The following is a 23911-nucleotide window of genomic DNA, read 5'->3' as shown; positions in this document are numbered from 1 at the left end:
TAGAAATACGTAAGTAAAACAGACGCCGAAGCTCAAGTCTAGAAAAACAAAAGAAGTAGAAGGTTTTCAGGTGCGTGTCCAGTTTTGTGGCATTTCTCCACCAAGTAAACCAACTCTTCTTTTAATTTAAAAAAAATAGTCCATTTTTACTTCAAAGGGCTGAGTGCGTACGAGTGACAGCTTGTGCTGCTGTCTGAGCATCACTGCACGATGCGAGCACGCGGTGATGCGCTGCCACCCTTTTGTGGCACACACTGATAGACAGTGAACTATCACTCGCTGTGAATGTGCTGTGAATGATACTCAAGGGCCTCCGCTTTCTTACAAGCAAACCTGAAGCATGAGCCATGTGGCACCTCTGAAAAGCGAGCAGGGGGAGGCCCGCCTCTGATCACAGGTGTCTCCAGCAGATCAGGGACTCTAAGCAGTCACTTCTGCGCCAATGAGAACAACCCCACCCACCTTCAGAGCTACTGTGAGCTCACCACATGACCAAGTAAATAAGCGTCCTTCCAGAGAACCACCAGGACTGCGAGGAAGCAAACACACATGGTGCAGGGGAAGCCAGAGGCCGTGTGCCCGGCAGGACCAGCCCAGCCGCCAGGTCGCCTGGGGGCCTCTCAGTGCCCAGCTGACAACATGCTGCAGGAATCCTGCTGCAGGTGGGTTAACCACAGACTCAACGCGATTCATGTTTATTGGAAGCCTTTCTATAAAACTACCTTGCTGCCTTGGGAGAAGCCCATACTATACACAGTTGAATGTTTCTTACTATTGAGGCTTCAGCTGTTCCCAGGGGGTGGAAAGTGGGGGAACAGCAGATGTTTTCTTAAAGGGTCAGAGAGTCAACTCTCGGGGCTTTGCAGGCCCCAGGCCTCCACCGTGGACACAGCCGCTGATGATGTGCGAGTCCTGGGCATGGCCAGGCTCCCGTGACCCTTCACTCAAGAACACCAGCAGGTGGGCAGGACCGGGCGCACCAGCCAGAGCTGGCCAATCTCTGGTCCAGAATATCTCTATACGAAAAATACCTCTTCCATAAAGTCAGAGATTCTCATGGACTGTTATGCAAGCAGTCAAAAAGGGCCTTGTCAATTAGCTTCTGTTAGAGAAAAAGCAGAAAGTAGCCCCCGTTTCAGCTGCACCTAACAGGCCTTCGTGACGCTGTACCTTCACTGACACTGAGCTTCCCCACTGCAGCAACGAAGCAAAAGTGGCCCAGAGATGACGGGGCAGGACGGACGGACACACGCGCTCAAGCTGCTTAAGAAGACAGACTCGAAGCACCAGAGTATCGCCGGCGAGCAAACGACAGGCAGTTTTAAAGAGGAGCTCTGTGTGTTTACTAAGGTGTATCAGAGAGAGTCTTCTACATCGTTTCCTACCAACAACTATGCACACAGCAAATAAGCTAGAAGGATGCACTGTCCAGCACAGGGAACAGAACCAAGGCTTGACAGTAACTACAAATGGAGAACAGTCTTTACAAAATATCAGTCACTATGCTGTACACCTGAAACTAATATAACATTTAGTAAATGTTTAACAGCAGGTAGGCACTGTTTAACAGCAGGTAGGCTAGAAAAATTTTTTCATGTTTAATATGAAAATCACTGCAGATGGTGACTGCAGCCATGAAATTAAAAGACGCTTACTCCTTGGAAGGAAAGTTATGACCAACCTAGATAGCATATTCAAAAGCAGAGACATTGCCTTGCCAACAAAGGTTCATCTAGTCAAGGCTATGGTTTTTCCTGTGGTCATGTATGGATGTAAGAGTTGGACTGTGAAGAAGGCTGAGCGCCCAAGAATTGATGCTTTTGAACTGTGGTGTTGGAGAAGACTCTTGAGAGTCCCTTGGACTGCAAGGAGATCCAACCAGTCCATTCTGAAGGAGATCAGCCCTGGGATTTCTTTGAAGGAATGATGCTAAAGCTGAAACTCATGCGAAGAGTTGACTCATTGGAAAAGACTCTGATGCTGGGAGGGATTGGGGGCAGGAGGAGAAGGGGACGACAGAGGATGAGATGGCTGGATGGCATCACTGACTCGATGGACGTGAGTCTGAGTGAACTCCGGGAGTTGGTGATGGACAGGGAGGCCTGGCGTGCTGCGATTCATGGGGTCGCAAAGAGTTGGACACAACTGAACGACTGAACTGAACTGAACTGAGGCACTGTTTTAGATGCTAAAGATGAAAGACTATAACACACTCCCTACCATGAAGGAATTCTCAGTCTGCTAAAGAATCTCAAAAAATTAACAATTAACTGTGACAAAACAACAACAGTATTATCAGCTTAATTTAATATGAAGATTAATTTCCAAGTTTCAAGAAATGCTGTGGGTATTCACTATTAGATATCTTATCAAGCAAGTATCACATCATTTTCACACATACCACTATTTTAATCATTTTCCATTATTCAATTACATGGATGAAATAAGAACTATGATGTCAGAGGCTTTCAGAACAAGACCAGGTGGTGTGCGTTGCAGGTCCACCTCTGTGCGTGACGGTGAGGAGCGCTGTGTGCACGCGGCGCCACGTCTGTGCTGAGGTGGGGCCTCTGGGCTGTTTCTGCAGGAGAGTCAGCCGAGGCCCGAGGGTGGGGCTGGCGCCTGGTGAGAAAGGGGGCTTCTCTCCCCATAACCTCCCTCTACGGTTTACTTTTCTTTAAACTAAAAAAGAAGTATTAGTTTCCATTTTGATTGGCATTTCTCTAATAATTAGTGATGGTGAACATCTTTTCATGAGCCTATTAACTATCTGTGTCTTCTCTGGAGAAATGTCTATTTAGATCATCTGCCCATTTTTTGACTGGAGTTCTGATTGGGTGTTTTGTGGTATTTGTTTGTTTGTTTGTTTGTTTTGATACTGAGCTGTATGAGTTACTTGTATATTTTGGAGATTAATCCCTTGTCTATTGCATCATTTCTAAATATTTCCTCACATTCTGCACATTGTCTTTTCATTTTGTTTATGGCTTCCTTTGCTGCGCAAAAGGTTTTAAGTTTAATTAGCTTTTATTTGGTATCACCACACCAGTCAGAATGGCCATCACCAAAAAGTCTACAAACAATAAATGCTGCAAGGGGTATGATGGAAAGGGACCCTCCCACACTGGTGGTGGGAGTGTGAGCTGGTGCAGTCACTGTGGAGAGCAGCATGGAGCTTCCGTAAAACAGCAGCCCCGGCCTTTTTGTCACCAGGGACCTGTTTCATGGAATACAGGTTTTCCATGGACTGGGGGTGGGAGAGATGGTTTCAGGACGACTCAAGTGCCTGACATTTATTGTGACTTTATTTCTATTATTACATCAGCTCCACCTCAGATCATCAGGCATTATTAGATCCCTGAGGCTAGAGACCCCTGCATTAAAAAACTAACAGAACCAGCATATTACTTAGCAATCCTACTCTTAGACATACACCTGGAGGAAAAACAAAACTGGAGAAGGCACGTGCACCCAGCGTTCACTGCAGCACTGTATGCAACAGCCAAGGCACGGGAGGGACATAAATGCTCACCAACGGAGAATGGACGCAGACGACGGGGTAGACGCACAACGGGATACTTACTCAGCGGTAAGAAAGAACAAAACAATGCCACTTGCAGCAACATGGATGGGCCTAGAGACTGTCCTACCCAGTGAAGCCAGAGACAAGTGCCACGTGACACCACTTATTGCAGAGGCTTTAATGTTACAAATGAACGTATTTACGGAACAGAAAGAGACTCACAGACACAGAAAACAAACTATGGTCACCCGTGGAGAAAGGCTGGGGGAGGAGTAACTTATGAGTTTAGGAGTGTCACGTGCGCCCTACTGCACGAAGAGCGGGTAAACAGGAAGGCCCTGCTGCACTGCATGGGGAGCTCCGCTCGTTCTGTAGTAACTTATATGGGAAAAACGTCTGTGTGTGTGTGTGTGTGTGTATACATACATATATATATTCAGTTCTATTATATACAAATCACTTAATTATACACCGGAAACTAACACACCATTACGAACCAACCATACCTTAATAAAAAATAAAGATTCCTTTTAAAAATAAACAGTTTTAAACAGTCGCTGACATCAGTGCAGACAAACGGTTCTCACTGGGAGGCGCACACGGAGGCCTGAGGGGGGTTTACATTTAAAACTGTAAATCTCCTTATTCCACAACTAAGAATGTTTTTCCCTACCCTAACCTAACCCCAAACAATTGAGTTTGCTTTTTGGCCAGTGGAAAAGTTGAGGGGAGAAGCACAGCAGACAAGACGCACTGATGGGTTTCAGCCTGGGAGGCTGGACGGTCAGTCCTCAGCACCCCAACCCGGGCATAGGCGGGGACGGCCGGGCGCCCCCTCTCCCGGCTGCTCGGGGCGCCCCGCAGCACGGCGCTGAGCCTGCTCACTGGCTCTCCCTTCAGAGTCAGAGACGGCCGCCGGGCTCTGATGCTCCAGCAGTCCATCGTCGGAAGTTTTAACTGAAGCAATTATAAAATTAAATGCACTGCCACTAAACATACCAGTGCAAACGCCACTCCAGCCTTTCCTCTGACTTGCTGGTTTAATTACGTGGCTACACAGTCACATAAAGACCCACTGACCGAGTTACAAGCATCACTAACTGCTGGGCACGGAACACCTACAGCGCTGGCTTCTCATTCGTTTTCAAGCTGAAAGCCTGAATGACAGTGAGATTTAATAAAACTTCTCAGAGCTAAACAGATGACTTTCACTTTGTAGGTGTACATGTTTTGTTAAAGATTTCTCATGCTTTAGTAAACCAGAAATAATGAAAGGAGTACACACTTTCTTATTTAAAGCCTAATATTTGGAAGAGGAGAGTTGGCACGTTGCTCACAGTCTCAAAGGCAACAAGCCAACGCAAACAAATGTGATTCTCTGAAAAAGAAAATACATGAAGATTCTAAGTATAAGCAGTGATTTCAAATGTACCTTAAGACACACTCTAGAAGCACAGAAACGTCTGGGTATTTGTTGAATGGAACGTAAAGACGGAATATTGAGTACACAGCTGATTCAAAGTGAGGAAGGGGAGACTCCACAGTGGAGGCTCCGGAGCAACAGCGCCATGGGGAAGAGGCCCCGGCTCCCGCCCGGCCCCTCGTACTCCAAGGACACCTCCTGACGCCCAGGCTCAAGCACGCGCGGCGAGCGCTTCCGATGGGAATGGTAAACCTGGGACACGCTCAGCTCCATGCTGAATAAAACCGCTATCAAAGCTAGTAGGCAACCAAGGCTGGATTCCCATGTCTTCATCGACTGCTTCTGACACTCGCATCATTAAAAACAGATGTGAAGCGGCCCCAGTCTGCACAGCACATGTGTAGAACCCATGCACACACACGCGCGCACGCACACACACACACGTGTCCCTGCCTGGAGCCAGGCGCTCTCCTCCCATCGGCACCTGTACTGACCTCTCCGGGGGCTCTCGTGGTTGAAGAGGATGCCGTTCACTGCGAACAGGTTGTATGCCTCCCGGAAGTTCACCACGATCCAGTACGCGTAGAGCTTCGCTGCCCCTGGTGGGATAAATGTTTAAAAGCAAATCAAAGACAGCTTACTGTCTTACTGTAAACAGATTTTCACTCAAACAAGTAACAACTTGCAGAATTTACAGCTCACGATGTATCAAGATAGGGAAAAAATGAATCAAAAGCCAAGGACAAAATAAAGGTTCCTTTGCCAGTTAGTCATGAAACAAGGAAATACTTAAGTCTCTTCCCTCTGTAACGGCCACAGCCCATGCCTTCACAGCCTAACTCAGCTGTAGTGTGCGCGGCACAGCAAACCGACCTTTCCTAGGCCTCATCCCCTGTTTCTTTAAGGGAGTAGTAAGTGAAAAACCTGAATCTTAATATTCTAGCTGCTTTAAATTTTATCACTAAAGTCTTCTGTGAATATTCTTTTTATAAATATATTAGATGCAATAGATTTGTCTATCTGTTTTAGGGTTTCCCTGCTGGCTCAGATGGCAAAGAATTTGCCTGCAATGCAGGAGATCGATTCGATCCCTGGGTTGGGAAGACCCCCCTGGAGAAGGGAATGGTAACCCATGCCAGTATTCTTGCCTGGAGAATCCCATGGACAGAGGAGCCTGGCAGGCTACAGTCCACGGGGTCACAAAGAGTCAGGCACGACTGAGTGACTAACACTTTCACTTAAGGGTTTGAGCTCAGGGAGAATTTAAACTGGGAAATGGAATAAATACCAGACATATCACTTCAGCTCGACCCACAACAGTCCAGTACAAGGAATCTTGGAGGAAGCAACTTCCCTCTCACAGCGCTCTGTCTGGAGGGTGCGGTGAGTCAGCAATTGCACCCCAGGGGCAAGGGCAGCAGGACCCCCTGCCTGCGCACAGGCGTCTGGCCGGCAAGTCACGCACCTTGGTCCGTCTGCGTAGCCACCGCCCACCACGTGTCGCCAGCCCTCGAGCAGGACGGGGCCACACGTTCTCACCGTAAGGGGAGCGCGGGTAGAAGGGCGTGGTCTCCTTCTGAGGTATCTCCTGCACCTTCCCGTAGAGCTCGCTTGTCGAGGCTTGGTAGAACCGCACCGAGCTGATAAGGCCGCAGGTCTTCACCGCGTCCAGGAGCCGCAAGGTGCCCACGCCATCCACGTCGGCCGTGTACTCCGCCAGGTCGAACGAGATCTGGAGACAGCAGGTGCCGATGAGGCCACGTTAGTGCAGGCCAGCAGCAAAGACCCTCAGAGGTAACGGCCGCAACTGCTACTCGGAAGGGCTCTGTTTGTGGGAAAATATTATTTTCCAGCAGCAGAGTAAGAGTGTGGATGTCATCTGTTTCTAACATCAGGTGGATGAAAAAATACCTTAAGAAAGTGGTATCAATTCCCTGTGGTAACACAGGGAATGCCTGAACCACATACATCGCCTGCTAACTCCAGGCTGGAGGCCCTGGAGCTGGGCTTCTCAAAACGCAAGCCTCTGCTCCACAGAATCATCGGGGTGCCTGGGTGTCCCCGAAAAATTCAGCTGGAACCAATCTCTGGGTGGGGGGTGGCTAGGAATCCACATTTTCAGTGAGCCCCGTTTAATTTTTATGCACAGATTAAGTTCAGGAACGTGTGATTAGAACACAGTTGATTGTTAAAAGAACTGTTTTATCTTCTATTTTTAATTAAGCTACAAGCATGACTTTTTAGTACCTTATATTATATACATAATGATGTTGAAGCTGAAACTCCAGTACTTCGGCCACCTCATGCGAAGAGTTGACTCATTAGAAAAGACTCTGATGCTGGGAGGGATTGGGGGCAGGAGGAGAAGAGGACAACAGAGGATGAGATGGCTGGATGGCATCGCTGACTCGATGGACGTGAGTCTCAGTGAACTCCGGGAGTTGGTGATGGACAGGGAGGCCTAGCGTGCTGCGATTCATGGGGTCGCGAAGAGTCGGACACGACTGAGCGACTGATCTGATCTGATCCATAATCATATAGGCTTCCCAGGTGGCTTAGTGGTAAAGAACCTTCTTGCCAATGCAGGAGATGTGGGTTCAATCCTGGGTTGGGAAGATCCCCTGGAGAAGGAAATCCTCCAATATTCTTGCCTGGAGGATCCCATGGACAGAGGAGCCTGGTGGGCTCCAGTCCATGGGGTTGCAAAGTCGGTCATGATTTAACGACTAAAATCACACATATCTTTTAATTATAAGACACACTGAATACAGAAAGATGCTAATGCATGTTGAGTTGATGGGCTTTGAAGAAGAGGGTGTTAAGGAATCACTCAGTACTCTGCAGCTCTCACATGTTTTATTTAAAAATAAATGTGACCAATGTGCTTTTTACTTCAATTAACTGTAAATATAATAAATTAACCTAATATTAAAATCTCCTAAACCAATAAAAACCATTGTCTGAAAATCGCTGTCCTGGCGTACTCACAGGCACACACACCCAGGCAGGTGCGCACGCAGTCAGCCTCGCGCTGCACACAGTGTGCCCCATCCTGGGGGCCTGCCCTGCCCTCCTCTCTGCCCACAAAGCCCAGAGGCCCGCACCTCCGTCCACCCAGCCTTCACTCACTGTCCAGCTTCTCCATTAAAACGAGGCTCCTGAGGGCAGAGTTTCCTTGTGTTGAGCGGGAGCCCTGGGCCTGAAACATGGCTTTTGCTAGTGTTTGGGGGATGAATGAAGACAGCATGTGAACCACTGAGATTTAAATGTGGAACACAGAAATATCAAAACTACAAAGACTAAGAGAAAACACAGGCTACCAGAAGACGGAAGAAGGTTGATAACCCAATCTTACTGAAATAGGTACAATTAACAAGAAACTCTGTCAATTTCAAAGCTTCGGCGTAACAGTTACAACAAGGGCCGCACAGTCCCGCTGCACAAAGATGCGGAGCTCAGAGCAGAGGGCCATCTGAGGCTGCAGCCAGAGAGCAGGAGCAGGAGGAGCAGGTGCCGCCCCCGACACGCTCACCGCCAGGCCCATCAGGACAGTGGCAAGGCCACCAGGACCCAGGGCTTTAGCTTAAAGTCAAAGGAAAATAGGAAACGTAAGTTCAAATATAGAGCAGATTGCTCTGATCAACATTCAAAGATATAAACATGTATCCCAGAGTTATCCTCATTCAGAGAGGAGTGGAATTCTGAGCCTCCCACCCAGAGCGCTGTGGGGACACAGATGAAGGAGCTGGAGGCCTGCCCTGCACCCCGCATGACCAAGCAACGCGTGAGCAAGGATTCTGGAAGCGTGCTTACTGGACCAGCCCGGCTCTCGGCACGGGGCTCACGCCACACAGGCCCAGTAAGGTCGGCAGTCACGCCACCCTCACACCCCTCCCGGGCAGCATCTCCTCCTGGCGTCACCTCTGACCTCAGAGCCCTAGTCGCCCACTGTATAGTGGCCCAGAGCCCCCAGGCCAGGAGCCGTGTGTGTGTGCGTGCGTGCTTGTTTTTCCTGTTTTTGCACCAGTGGGAACCTGAACACAGAGGATGGCATGGAGTCTGAAGTGCAGGCAGGTAACTTCTAAGTGACCTGAGCATACAGTTAATAAGGGAGTGGACTTTACGCGGGAAGCAAACTTGATTTCTGAAATCTCAAGGAAGGAGCCAGTGTTTCCTGAGTACAGATGTTGCCTCAGACCCTCAGAGGCTGCTGCTGCAGGAGAACTCCGTGTGGGAAGAGGCAGCCGGGCCCCGGGCGCTGCCTCTGCCTCCGGGAGACGTGGGACCACACAGGCAGCCGCCCGCTGCCGCGCCTCCTCAGAGCTGGAATCTGCAAGTGAGGTTATTAACCAAGGAGAGCAACAATAAAACACCCGTCTCCACGGACATGGCGCTTGGTGGGCAGCGCTCAGTGGGCAGCCACCTCCCGCATCTGGGACGAGAGGAGATCAGAGCAGGGCGGGGGGGCCGGCAGGGGGCTGGCCCAGGGGGCTGCAGCCTGGCAGAGGGGCTTCCTGGCCGATCTGGGGTGAGGGGCAGCACTGTTTATGGGGCGTCCACCCTGAGCAGCAGGGCACCCATCCTAAGTGCAGGACATGCAAAGGTGAAGGAGTCCCCCCGCCTGCCTCCGGGTACAGAACAGCGAGGAAAGTGGAGGGGCCCTCAAGGCTGAGGCTACTGGAACTGAGGGGGTGGGGCTGAGACGGCTGCAGGGTCTGGGGACCACGGCGGGTAGGGGCCCAGAAACTCAGAGGAGGGGAGAGGGCATGGACAGAGGAGAGAAGGCTCAGGGAGGAGACACCCACGCAGAGAGTGGAGACAGGGTGGGAGGCCCCCTGATGGGGGGTCACCCTGGCTGTGCTGGGAACCAGAAGGCTCCAGCTCAGACGGGAAAAGCCAAGGACAGAGGCGGGCCACACTGGGGGAGGCGGGGGTGCAGTCTTGCTCAGTGGGCACTGGGGAGCCAGTGATGGTGCCAGAATAGAGGAGGGGCGTTGTTTCAACCGGGCCTTTGCACTGTGGACTCACTCCCGGCCTTGGCTCTCTGTGCCCCTGCACCAGAACCTCCTGACACTCACAAGCCCAGTTTTATATGATCTTTTCCTTACTTCACTATAATTATATTTATATTCAAAAACATTTACAATGATAACTTGAAACATCTAACAATCATAAGGTTATTAGTCCGTCAGCGTGTCGAATTCTACCCAGACTAAACAAAGGGGACTGCTGCTGCTGCTGCTAAGTCGCTTCAGTTGTGTTCGACTCGGTGCGACCCCATAGACGGCAGCTCACCAGGCTCACCAGGCTCCCCGTCCCTGGGATTCTCCAGGCAAGAACACCGGGTTGCCATTTCCTCCTCCAATGAGTGAAAGTGAAAAGTGAAAAGTGAAAGTGAAGTCGCTCAGTCATGTCTGACTCTGTGCGACCCCATGGACTGCAGCCCACCAGGCTCCTCCGTCCACGGGATTTTCCAGGTAAGAGTACTGGAGTGGGGTGCCATCTCTGTGCAACTCTACACACCCAACGCAGTTTCCATTGGAAGTGCAAATCGCTCAGTCGTGTCTGTCTCTTTGCGACCCCATGGACTACACATCCCTGGAATTCTCCAGGCGAGAACACTGGAGTGGGGAGCCTTTCCCTTTAGGTTTTTTAAAAAATACTCCCACCCATCTGATCAGCATGCAGCAGGACACGAAACCGTTTGTGGAACAGACAAAGGACAAGTTTCGATTTCTCTCCGATTCCACTTTTCATCCATAAAGACGAACAGAAACGCTGACTAATCAGAACCTCGGCCCAGTCTCTCAGAACCCACACCCGCTCCTGACGCACACAACCACACGGCACATCGCTGCATCTTCGATTATTCTACGGTCTGAATCACGGCAGACTCCTGACCTCGGTAACTAGTCCCAAAACCACATAGGTGTATGAAGGCATTAATGTGACACTGTTTTTGGACAGATAATAAAAAAGTGAATGACCAATCTAGCTCTGAGCCCTAGCTGATAAAGTTCACAACTTCAGTCTTCCGCATGGCTCTGACCACACACACACGGAGGCTCTAACTGCCCTGAAGCCTGGGGCCAGGAGGCCTGGGAGTGACTGGAGGGATTATCTGCATCAGGGGGACTCAGCCAAGAGCCTTAAACACTTAAGCAAGGGATTAAACTGTCTGTTGAAGACAGTCCAGAGGTGACCACAGGATTTGACTCTTGTCACCCGTCACCGCGCAGGCAGTGGGGACTCGGGGAGCCTTCGGGACAGACCGAGTCTGAGCAGTGGCTCGGTAATGCACAGGATGACCGAAACGGTGTCCAATCTTAGCATAAAGCATCCCTTTCTCTTCCAACCACTGTCATGGCAGCTGGAGTGGCCACTACTACACACTGGAGTAGGAATTCGGCATTTCCCTTTGCATCTAAACAGCTAACTGTTCTTTAGCCCACAGACCATCAGGACAGCAACCAGAAAACGAGAACTGCTGGGAACGCCAGGTGGCCCCGAGAAGCCACAAAGTGCACAGCTGCAGGGACGCGGGTGCCGTTTGTGAGGGAAGAGAGTTTCATTAAGACGAAGAGGAGCCAGAGCTCCTGGCAGGAAGCTAACAGCTCAGGGGGATTTAGCCTCACGGCAAGTGGTGTGTCCGAGTGTCCCGGCTCAAGACAGACCACAGCAGCAGCGCGGCGTGTGGGCACAAATGGTTTTCTGTCCTTTTTGCCTCCATTTCTCTTGAGGTGCTTTTTCTTCCAAAAATAGCACATAAGCATATAATGTACCAATTTTAGAAGAAATAATATACTAAGCCATTGGGGGAAAGGAACAAAACACGTCAGGACACTGAAAACTGGACCGAGGAGGCCGTGCATTTAGATGAGAGAGAGAGAGGTGACGGCAGCCACACCCTCAGACCCCGTGTCCCCCACAGAGCTCAGACTGAGAATCAGAAAGGAGCAGTCTCACTGTGAAGAGCAGACACGCAGAACAGAAGGCAGTGCCCCCGCCTGTGCGTGGGGAGGCCTCCGGTCACCACCCTCCAGGAGCGCCTTCTGCAGGCACAGAGTCCGAGAGTCCAGAGGACTCAGAGCAGCCGTTACGCGGGCAGAGGGCTCGAGAGGTGAGATTTCTTTCCATTGTGAGCTCTGAGACAGGAAGTGGGTGCAGTGACTCAGGCGCTGCTAAATAATAGAGGATATGAATAGAAAGATGATAAACCTGCTCATTAGGATCGAGAAGACCTGAACGGGGCACACCCTTCACTGAAGTCTGATTAGGCACTAAATTAACAAAACAGAAGTCCGTCTTCAGCTGAGCGGTGTTTTGAAAAACAATCTGCTTAATATGCTCCCTCTGGAGCAACCCACGCTCTTGAGAAGCAGGTTGTGCATAAAAGAAACCACGGTCTTAGGGGTAGGCACACGCCTCTATCTGCTCTCCGTCATGCCCAGTGCAGGGTGATATTCCGTGAGGACACGAATAAAAAGGAGCCAAGTATTCCAATACCTCCAAACACGGCAGATCTCCTCAGAAAGGAGAGGGACATTGAAATCGCTCCTTCCTCTCAGAACGCCTTTCTCTAAACCCCAGTGTCCGTTCTAGACCGGAGTCACTCCCACAGGAGCAAAATGATGTGAAAACCTGGGGCAGCCCTAAGGCTGAGGCAGCTCAGCGACTGCAGGCTCTAGGGGAAAGCATCATTACCAACAGCGTTGCTGCTATTAACGCTTTGAGTATGTGTTTAGTGCTATTAAATGGCGTTTTAAAAGTGGTATTTTCTATAACAAAAAAGTGCAGAAGCAGGTATTAGCCATACGCTTTCAAAATGTGAAAAAAAATTCTGTGTTTTCATGGGGTTTTTTCCACATTGAAACTGCTGTGTGGTACAAAATTTAGATTTTACAGGAAAACGGAGGTCACGCTGGACAGGATATATGTCTTACTCTCTTTTGAACACCATCCAGTGGGATGCTTGCCCACATGTGTCTCCCTGGGGTCTGTGAGCTGATGTGACTGAGCAGAGACAGGAGGCCGGGTGGGGGGACAGATGGCCACACAGACTGCACGTCAGGCCAACAGACACGAGACCAAGAGGAAACTGAGTTCAGAGCAAACAGGGAAATAACAGCATCCAAGTCAGAGCTGAGCAGGGAAAGAAAGCACTAGAATGAGTGTGTGAGTTCTCAGAAGAAGGAAACGCAGCTTGCTGTGACAGCAGCTTCCTTGGGTGAGGCAGAGATGCCTCTGGGTGTGTGACGGGTGGTGACAAGTGAGGAGAAGGTGCCGCAGGAGGTGCTGACGACGACTGGTCAAAACTCTCGGCTTTCCTCCTCGTTTTGTCAACAACCTAAGCCTCAGTCCCTTTCTCCCACATACAGTCCTTTCCAGGCTTATTCCTCTGTATATCTGAGGACACCACACACGTGTCCAGCAACCATCCTCTTGACTGACATGATGGTCAGTGGAAGCAAGGGAAACAAAGGCTCCACGTTCTATTCCAAGCAGCCAGTGAGTAACGTGGCCAGAGGTGCAGCAGGAAAGAGGGCTGGCCTTGAAGGAGAAGGGCGTCCAGGCAGCCTGGGCACCCCACCCTGCACAACGCAGCTGCTCCTCGTGACCCCTATGTCCATGCTGAGTCTACCCCCGAACACCCGGGTCTCTCATCATGACCTTTGCACAGACTCAATGTTCCAAACACATCTCCCAGCCTCTGGTCCTGGCCTTTCTACACTCCATCTTCCACGCTACCAGAATGATCTTCCCAAAATGTAAAATCTAATCAGGCAACATTCTTCTTGAAGTAGAATGGCTCCTCACAGCGTTCAGATGAAGTTCAAACACCTTAGTTTAAATAATTCAAAAACAATTATTTACTCATGCTAAACAGAGAACCAACAAGATCTACAATTCAAGAGAGAATTTACACAAGAGGAAATGAAAATAATAGCACATTCTGAAAATGACCTTAAATATTTCCCCTTAATATCTCTTTAATGTTGACTTCATATATATCCCAAAGAGACCAAAAAATTAATAACATCAGCTAAAAAGAGGAAAAAAATTTTGAAAACAGGCAAAATGAAACAATAACAGAGTGAAAAAGACTGAAAATACTGGAAATAAGCAGTCAGTGAAATCTAAACTGTGGCGACTGAAGACAGGCAAAGTTTTTAGAAAAGACGCCGAGAAACACCACAGCAAAAGTACACACGAAAGAACGGCCACATTTTGTGAGACTTGGGTTTCTTCAATCTTCAACAGCTAGCACAGAGCCAGGAATGTCGCCCCAAACACACAGATGCAGTGAAGGGAGGGAGAGAGGTGGGGAAGGCTGATGGACCAGGGAACGAGAGCTGGATACAAGCCAGGTCCCCGGAGTCAGAGGCGGCCTGAGTTCGCTGCCCTGAGCCTGCCCTGGCAGGAGCAGGGGGCTCAGCAAGTGCACGCGGCCCGGGGCGCACGCAGGGCTGTATTCCGAGCAGAACTGCTTTGTGTCTGCATGCAGAAAGCTTAGGCATATTTATGACGCCTTGAAAAGTGGATGACCTAGAAAACTAGTGAGTGCCAGTAATTTCAAGTTTCAGCATTTCTGTTATTCAAAAGAACATCACTTTCCTCTAAGATTTATTACAGTAAGACAAGGTCTTAAATCATAGGTAATCTGCAAATGATGTTCTTTGTGTTCTTAAAAACGTCTGAGAAAATGACCTTCCCTGGGAGTTCTCTGAGTAAGATGAGATGTTGGTACCTGCTCTGCCTCCCTGAAATATTACAGGTGCCCTGGAGATTAACTGCCTGGGCAGTGCCAGTGCGGTCTGGGCAGGTCCAGCCTGAGCAGGGGCACCTCCCGCGATGCCAGACACTGCAGCCTGGGCGCTGCTAAGCTCGCCACCCTCAGCGACCCTGGCGTTCATCTGCAGGCAGTGCCAACAGTCTCCCCTATGAAGCCAGGCTTTCACTGCCGTAAAGAGAGCAGAGTACACACTACTAACTAAGCAGCAAAGCCAGGTGAATTAAGTTCATAAGGATGCAGTGCAGCATGGCCACAATGGTTTAACATCAGCTTATCTTCAAACTTCTACACAAAGGTTTAGAATTCACAGAAAGACAACGGCAATATGAAGATGCCCCGAGGGCGAAGGACAGGCCTCCCGAGACCCTGCGAAGCACCAGGGTTCTGACCCCAACAGGAAACTTGAGTCTGGCCTGAGTTTTACTTGTCACTCCCCTCACTGCTGTTAATTTAATGACCCGGGCAGCTGTCAGGGAGACTTGGTAAGAGCAATTCATCTTCCAGGGTCGTCTCCAAACCACGCTGCCAAAGTGCCAGGTTCAGACCACACAGGGTTTGAGAGTGAGGGTCGGGGTGGGGACAGAAGGAGGGAACAAGTGAAGAAGCCCTGGGCCCCGATTCACGGAGGCGATGCTGAGCCTCTTCTGTGACAGCACAGGAAACCAAGGGCTGAGCCTGAGACTGTGCTGCTGTCTGAACCAACACCGCCCTCCACGGAGAGGGACACACGGCGCCCTGGCCGTCTGCTCACACAGCACAGGCCAGGCCGGGCCGGGCCAGCATCGTCACTGCGGCGTGGACGCGGAGACGCAAAGCAGGGACTCGGGAAACCGCCGGGGAGTCGGGTACAAAGATGTGCAAGGAGAGCCCATTCATTCCCCTTACTTGTGCCAGGAGGAAGGAGAATAGAGAATGTGGGAAAGGAATGTTTAAAACCTGCTTTCATCTGGTTTTCATTCTTTTCTACATATTAATACGTCCAGATAAAATACCCTCAAAACGTAAAATCCACTGGAAGTTGTAGTGTCTCTCTGACGGGCAAGTTTCTCACGTTTTATTTTACTTTCACTTTTTGCTTCAGATACACTGAGTCATGCTATTTGCAAAACTAGCATCCGATCCACTTTAAGTCCTCTTACTGTTTATTCAGTTAAGTATTACAGAGCAACTCTTGAGGCCCTGTCCAGACTCAAACGAAACATACAAAGGTCTCTGCCCTTGCGGGGCTCACTCTCCGGTGACAGGAGAAGAGGAGAGACAATATGAAGAAGAAGGCCCGCAGCAAGTCCCAGGAGGTGAGAGGTGTGCGGGGAAAGCAGGGCATGGTGACACGGATGCCGTGAGGCTCCCTGAGCAAAGGGGCGAGCGCAGGGACAGACGCGCGCAGCCCCCGCAGCTCAGCTGCGTGAGGCTCCGGGGCCGGCTGGGCGCTGGGCGCCTGCCCAGTGCTCTTCCAGTGCTCAGTCATCTGTGAGTCAGAAACTACTCTTGTATCTATTTTACATCTGGAAAAAATGAGGCTCAGGGCAATGAAGGAGCTTGCCTAGGTCACAGCCAGTAAGCAGCAGAGCTTGAATTAACACGAGGGGAAGAATAATAATAACGGGAAACAACCAAAGTGCCACCAACGCCCCGGGTGTGCCTTCACATGAGTGCTTCCTCAGCACAAGCCAGACACAGAGCCGGTGCCCCTGTTTCTCTCTGCAATTTAATACCAGGACGATGCTTCCCTTTTTCTAAAAACTGGCTGGCTGTGATTTAGAATCCGCTTGCCTATGGCAGTACATATTTAGGCCATTTCCACCATTCGGAATGTATTTCCCCATAGGTGTAGGATTGCAAACAGTGGCCTAGTTTTCATACAAGCCTGTTTCATTCAGAATGCAGCTAAAAAACACATGGATTCAGTTTTTAAAAGGAGGGAATAATTCTGGTCTTCCCATGAGGTAAACGAGGCACTATGTTCCATAACTTGTAGCTTATAATTTTCACAAAGCATCTACCAAGCAAAGCAAACATCACTCTTCAGCAAACACGGAGGGCATGCTTCCAAGCCTGGGTACCGAGCAGAGTCTGGGGACAGAAAGATGAATTAGGCTCTGCCTCTGTTGTGCAGGAGCCCACGATACATCAGGACACACACACACACACACACACACACACACACAGTGACATAGAAACACTGAAACCTCTTTAAAAACAATCAGAGCTTCGGCAAGCGATGACAACACTTGCAAGGGAGGGAGTGAATAAACAGGCCCGAGGAGCCAGGCTGCCGAGGATCCGTGGCACTGAGGTGAGCCAGGGCCGATGGCCAGCCCTCGCTGCCAGGCGGGGAGGACGTCCCCCTTGCTGGACAGACAAGGAAGGCGCAGGGGGAGCCCATGCGCTCAGAGACAAGGAGGACTTCCCCTGTGAAGAAGCAATCACCTTGAAATCACCCTATGTCATTTGCTGCTTAACTGCCTGCGGCCACAGCTTCCAGCTTCTTCCTCTTCTCCACTCTTGCACCGAACAACCAGCTGGGTCACACGGTGGTTGATGAACAGAAGCTGGTTCTGGCATAACTTGTGGGGGTGAATTCTTCAGGATGCCTAGGCGGGGGCAGCAGTACCTCTGCCCAGCTCCCAGCAGGAGAAATCAGGCTCTGGGCTGACCACTCTGTGACAGGCTTCCTCCCCATGGAGTCTCACTGCTGGGGTCCCTGCTGGGGCCCAGCCTTGCAGACCAGCAAGAGGGGGCTACTCGCAGCTGCCCTTTCTGCCATTTCTCCAGTTCTCCTCGTCCCTGCTCCAAGAAACTGCCTCCATCAGCTGGGACTGGGCTCACATCAAAGTGAAAGAAAAGCTCAAAAAGAGAAGCTGACACAAGTTGAAAGTTCCCCTTCCCCTTGTGTAAGTCTGCCTGTGGTAGCACCACAATCACTAAGGATGCCAGTTCTCTCCATGGCTCTGCTATCCACTTCATAAAGCTTCCAAGCCCTGGGCCAAAAGGGCTGCCAAGATTCCTGCCACCACACCCACCCTCCCACCAAGAAGATTCTTCCCCTTCCCCTCTGTGCACACACACACACGCACACACACACACACACACACATTTTATAGACTGTAGCAGATGTCATGTCCATTTGAAAGTAATTTCATAGAATGCAGTCACATGCCCAAACAAATTATAAAGGGAGTTGGGAATGTAATTATTATAGAAGACGATATACTCAGATAAAAACTCAGAACTGTACCCATGAGGAGAAAACGGAAGCTGAGGGACAAACCAAGCACTTCTGCCACACTCGCTAAGCAGACCTCCAGTCAAGGAGCGAGACGCCAGCCTTTCTGGAAGCTGCACCAATTCCCCAGTAATTCCTGCAATGTCCCCAACCCTGAGCTTGGGAAGAGGCACCCACAACACCCCAGGAGGCTGGTGCTCATGCCTGATGACCCATCCCCTCTTCCTGCCCATCTGCTCTGATGGCTGGGGAGAGGCCACTACAGGGTGGAGGGGGGAAGTGCCCAGAGAGGACAGAGCTGGCCCAGAGGCTGCTCCTGAGCCCAAGGAAGGGCAGCGAGAGGCTGCCGACTCCTTGAGCACGTGAGGCGACGTCACCCTGGGGCCTCCATCTCAGGCTCAAGTCACAGGCCCCTCAGCACCCACCCACTGCGGTCTTCCTAGAAGAGGCTGACTCTCTGCTTCATTCCCAGGCGATGCACCTGGAGGGGAGGGCCCCCCTTTTGGCCTGCGGACCCCTTCGGGGTTTGTCCCCACTGGCCATTTGGTGGGCAGAGGCCCCCTGGGAGAGCAGAGACCCACAGTGCTGTGGGGCCTCTCCAACCAGCAGCGCTGGGGGGTTCACACCTCGCTCCATAAGGAGCATGCGGCACCCTGTGGGGGGCAGAGCATCCAAATCAGAGGGGGCAGGCCCCAAAGCAGCAGGCTCAGGAAGCTCTGAAGACACGTCACCTCCAAGCAGGACAAGAGCCATGTGAAATTACACAGAGAAATGGAGGACCCAGAAAGCGTGAGGAAAGTGAGAATACGGCTACTCAGCTGAGATGCCTAGTGGAGACATGCGACCTAATAAAACACTTAAGAAAACCAAAGTCTCGGTTTGAATTCCAAGTCAATAATCTCCCCAAACATACAGGAATAGCTGCGCACACCAGAGAAGCATAACGTGGCGGCCAGGGGCACCCACAGCTGCGAGCTGACAGGGAGGAGCTGGAGCCGTCGCCGGGTCAGGGAGACCCTCTGAGCATCAGGCCCCCGGGTGCTGACCAGACCCCAGACCTGGGGGGTTCTCATTGCAAAACCAAGGAGAAAGTCGCCATGAGCCCCCAGCAGGAGAAGAGGAGGGCAGGGAAGGAGGAAACCCATGGGGAGCGGAGACGATCCTGAATGCTAAACACAGATGAGGGAGAGGACCGTGACCCCCGAGCTGGAACAAGATGCCACAGTAACCGTGAAGATAAGAGAAAACCGTTTTTCTGAATGAAAAGACTTGGAAAGCGTGCCAACGCATTCTTCTCAGGAAACATACTACCTGAGGATGTACTTCAGAGAAAATAATGGTGATGAATAATGCAAGCAGTGAGTGGCAAACTAGGAAGATAATAAGAATCTCAATCGGCCCAAACCCTGTCCAACAAGGCAGCTGTGGGATAAACTGCAATTGCTCAGAAAGACAGTAAAATAAAAAAGACATGATAAAAAAAGCTGACCCAGTATTTAAAATATAGATTATTTCTTTAAAAAACCCTAGGATTCAAGTAGGAAAGAGGACCTAAGCAAAAAGCATGCACAAGATTTCCTTTCATCTTTGGCAAAGATGCAGTAACATGCAGATGCTATTAAATTCTTGGAATTCATACTTTCAAATATTCTTATGAGAAACAACCAGCAAAGTATAGTTGGAATGCAGAACTTCTAAACAGCTTGGGGGTGGACTATAACTTAAAGAAAATTAGATAAATAAGAGACGTCAGAAACAGAAGGAAAGAAATAAAGGAAAAAAGTGATAATTTTTTTTAAAAAACATAAAATACAATGGCAGGGATTAGGACAAATTAGGACAAACAGATCAATAATTAAAATAGATGTGAATGCCTTGAACCTTCCAATCAAGACTCAAAGGTTCTTTAAAAGCATTTTAAAAAGCTTAATTAGAAGTTATTTTCAAGACATCTAAACCCGAAACATGAAAGAAAAAGATTGAAAAAAATGCTATAAACAAATGCTAATAAAGTAAAAGTGGTAATACTAACATCAAATAAAGAATAAATCCAGAAAATAGCAAAAAAAGATACTTTGTACAGTTTTTTTAAAGTAGGCTAGCAACACAAAGCAACATTCCAGCTTCTAAATGTATAAAGTGAAAATAGGAATGCAACAGAATTAGACAATACACTTGTACTGGGGGGTTTCTATATGTCTCAGAATTTGAAAGATAAAGTCCTGAGAAACACATCAATGAAGGGAATGAGGAGGGGGAGAGAGGGAGAGAAACGGGGGAGCTGGGGTGTGGGAAGCCAGGACATGGGGTGTCTCCGGGCAGACGGAGGGCACAGGCTCCCTGGCTGGAGTGGAGAGAGGCAAGGGCTTGGAAGGCTGCGGGGACCAGACCAAAGAGCGGGGGACAGGAGGGGCGGTGCGCAGAGCCCTCCGCTGGGTGCACCTGACTCCCTCGGTGCAGAGGGGACCTGGCGAAGGAGTGGGGGCGCCCAGGGGCTCCAGGGGCAGCAGAGGAAGGAGCACGGCCGGGCCCCACCCCTGCTGGCAGAGCCACCTCGCACGCTCCAGGCCTCCAGGAACCGCGGCCACAGGGCGCCAGTGGAGACGCCTGCCGAACTGGCAGCGCGAGGAGCACACACGCGGCGCTGGACTTGCAGCCCGGCTGCACCAGCGCAAGGACACACGGTTCTAGCCACGGACACAACAGGTCAGGAGGGAACCCAGTGGCTCCTTCTGTGCCCACACACAGAAATGAAAGGCTGTCAGATACACATTAATAGCTTAATATTTTGGTATAGATATTTTATGAGGACAATTATTTGCAAACATTTAAACCAGTTATGAATCCCTGTGCCTCTCTCTGAGGTCCTCCGGTCTAACCAGTGGTCCACCTTCCCCTCGTCTCTGCCCGGGCCCGGCTTCCTTCACTCAAGACCCCGCAGAGGCTCCCAGATGCTGATGCACTTCAGGCAGCTTTGCACAGCCTTCCGCCAGCGGGCTCCAACTTGACTTTTCCACCTGTTTCCCGCCGCAGCCCCGCGGATTCCCATGAGCGTCACCACAGGCCCCTTTCATCACCCACAAACCCCAAGACCACGGAGCCTTTTCCTCCCTTGAAGCAGTGTCTCCTCTCCCGTCCATATTCGCTGTCACTCCCACGTGTGAACCGCTGGATACAGAACTGCGGGGCACAGCCCCGCCCCGCCCCGCACGGTTGGCTACTGACATCACAGAGCAGCAGGTAAGCGCCTGGTTCCAGTGGGACCACACGCACCTCCCTCTCACTGACTCAGCACCAAGGCCATGTCCACAGCACCTTTTATCCAGGGGGCTCCCGTGGGTCAGAGAGCCCAAGGACTCGCCCAAGATCGTAGCACTGATAAGCCGATGTGCCAGGATTCAAACCAATCATACACCCCCCACCACGTGCTTCTGTGGCGCTAGAAATCTAGGGCAGTGACAGAGGACAGGCTGAGCTGACGCTGACACACTCCTCTGGTCAGCAAGCACCAGAAACAGAAACATCAACCAGTGTTTAAATTGACGCTTTTCTTGGGATTTCCCTGGTGGTTCAGTGGTTAAGAATCCCTTGCCAATGCAGGGGACACAGGTTTGATCCCTGGTCCGGAAAATCCCACATGCCAAGGGGCATCTCAGCCTGTGCCCCACAGTGACTGAAGCCCGAGCCCTAGAGCCTGGGCTCTGCAACATCAGAAGCCACCGCTGTGAGAATCTATGAGAGAGAAGCTCCTGAAACTAGAGAAAGCCCGAGCGCAGCGACAGAGACCCAGCATAGTTGAAAATAAATAATTTTTTAATGTTAAAAAAAAAAAAAGATTTGAAGCTCCCAAAGCAGGGGGTGTGGGTTCAATCCCTGGTTGGGGAACTAAGATCCTTCATGATGTGCAGCAATGTGGTTTAAAAAAAAAAGATGAACATTTCTCTCATTTTCAGATCAGATCAGATCAGTCGCTCAGTCGTGTCCGACTCTTTGCGACCCCATGAATCGCAGCACGCCAGGCCTCCCTGTCCATCACCAACTCCCGGAGTTCACTGAGACTCACGTCCCTCGAGTCAGTGATGCCATCCAGCCATCTCATCCTCTGTCGTCCTTCCAAATGATAGAAGATATTATCCCAGGGAACTCTGACAGCCTCTGAGCCGCTGGACACTGAAGACTTGACGGAAGGACTCCCTCCTCTGGGGCTGGTCCAGTGCTGTCACTGACTGCGGCTTTCCCAACCATCACTGCCTCAAGGCTGACAGGAAAGCTCCAGACTCGTGCTCGGTGAGTCAGGAAGCAGGAAAAGACCCCCTGAGCCGGGCATCCACTGACATTTCTCACAGTCCTGCAGGGAGAGGGCGGGGCTGACGGAAATAAAGACTGTGGGTAGAAGAGCGAGGGACACAAAGGCAGAGCCTGGCTTTCAGCAAGGTCTAAGTGGGTTTCTGGTATTTGGATTTAATGCTGCTCTTTAGACAATTATTTGAGCTGATGTTTGACATTAGCTGCTGAAAACTGTCTATAAAATACAGCAACTGGAATTAAACTAATAAAATCTTACCCAGTATCAATCCATAGATGTAATAACTAGATAAGAGTGGTTAGCAGTGAGCTAGCAGATACTTTATGAGTGGGGGCCTCTGAAGGACTTAAGAAGTACTTACGACCACTTATAAACAAAGCCCCGCTCTAAGTAGTCGGAACATTCCTGCTACAATCGTGTTTGCGCTATGAGTTTGCTTAGTGGAACCTTTTCTAGGCGACCGTTACGGTGAGTTTTAACAAGCCTGCGTCTGGAATTGCTCAAATCCTGACTCAATGGGGCCCGGATTAATAAGGTTTTAAATTACCTCAAAACACTGGGCCTTGTGCAATATGTGAGGGATCACTGGGGCTCAGGGCGCCCAGCGCGGGGCCCGACCTCGGACCAGAAGGCTCGGTCAGCAGTCCTGCGGGTTCCCTGACGCCAGCTCTGGAAAGGGAGAGGCCTCGAGCGGGCAGACACGCGGCTCCCCTCTACGCAGCCGGGGTCTCGGAGTCTGAACTCAAGCGTCCCCGCTTTCCTTTCCGTCAGCTCGGGCCGTGAGAAACTGGTGATGCCGGGGGAAGCCTGGACCCCGCCTCGCAGGGCTCGCCTCACCTGTCGGGGTCACCGCCGCCTCTACCCGAGGCACCTCGTGCTCCCAAGGGTCCCTTTCATCCCTCCCCCACGGCAGACTCACACTCATCACCCCTGCCCTCCTTTCCAACGCGACCACCTGAGTCCAGAAGGCCGCCCGGCTGCACCAGAACAGCTCTGCCCGAAGGACCTGCCCCACTGCCCCACGTCCCGCCCCTGCCCCTCAATGCCCCGCCCACTTCTCCACGCCCCGCCCCCTGCCCCATCCACGCCCCGCCCACTTCTCCACGCCCCGCCCCCTGCCCCCCACCCCAACGCCCTCCCACCCCCGTGACAGAAAAGCAGAAGTCATCCAATCGTTTGGATTCAGAGATAAAGGACAAGAAGTGGGTGCTGAATCATTGTTCACAGCCATGCATTTTAAACAACTCTAAATAGAATCTTAATTATCAATAACTAAACCTAAAAATGAATATTTTACATGTTGTTTTCATTGTCTTATGTATTTTCTGCATTAACTAAAAACACACTTTTCAACATCATTCTACCCTGTCTGCCCACCAGTAATTTTTCACCACCTTTTCCATTCTGTAACTAAAAAGCTAGTGAAGTACTTAACTTTTCCCCCAAATAAATCAATCATCACAAAATTACTTTACATCAATTTGACCTTTAAATTCATTTACATGTATCCAAAGTGCATAAAGTTTTCAATCACAGTGTTCAAAGCAGTGAGGGGCACAACTCCCAGGGTGCACTGCAGATATTTTGCCCTTGAGTGTAGAAATGGTTTGAGTAATACCCTGAGTGTAAGTTCTTCCTAA

The 23911-nt window shown here is 50.5% G+C and overlaps 1 protein-coding gene across 2 annotated transcripts in view; it reads right to left on the bottom strand.

Moving 5' to 3' along the window:
* GMDS (GDP-mannose 4,6-dehydratase) overlaps positions 1-23911 on the bottom strand; it is a 433555-nt gene that overhangs the window by 235336 nt on the left and 174308 nt on the right. For both annotated transcript variants that reach the window (XM_061399004.1, XM_061399005.1), the window contains exons 5-6: positions 6486-6678; positions 5441-5545 (exon numbers count right to left, since the gene is read on the bottom strand). In XM_061399004.1, the coding sequence (XP_061254988.1) occupies positions 5441-5545; positions 6486-6678 (298 nt within the window). The remainder of the gene's footprint in view (positions 1-5440; positions 5546-6485; positions 6679-23911) is intronic.

The sequence above is a fragment of the Bos javanicus genome, chromosome 23, assembly GCF_032452875.1.
Source record: "Bos javanicus breed banteng chromosome 23, ARS-OSU_banteng_1.0, whole genome shotgun sequence".
Classification (NCBI taxonomy): Eukaryota; Metazoa; Chordata; class Mammalia; order Artiodactyla; family Bovidae; genus Bos; species Bos javanicus.
This window is presented reverse-complemented; position numbering and strand designations above follow the sequence as displayed.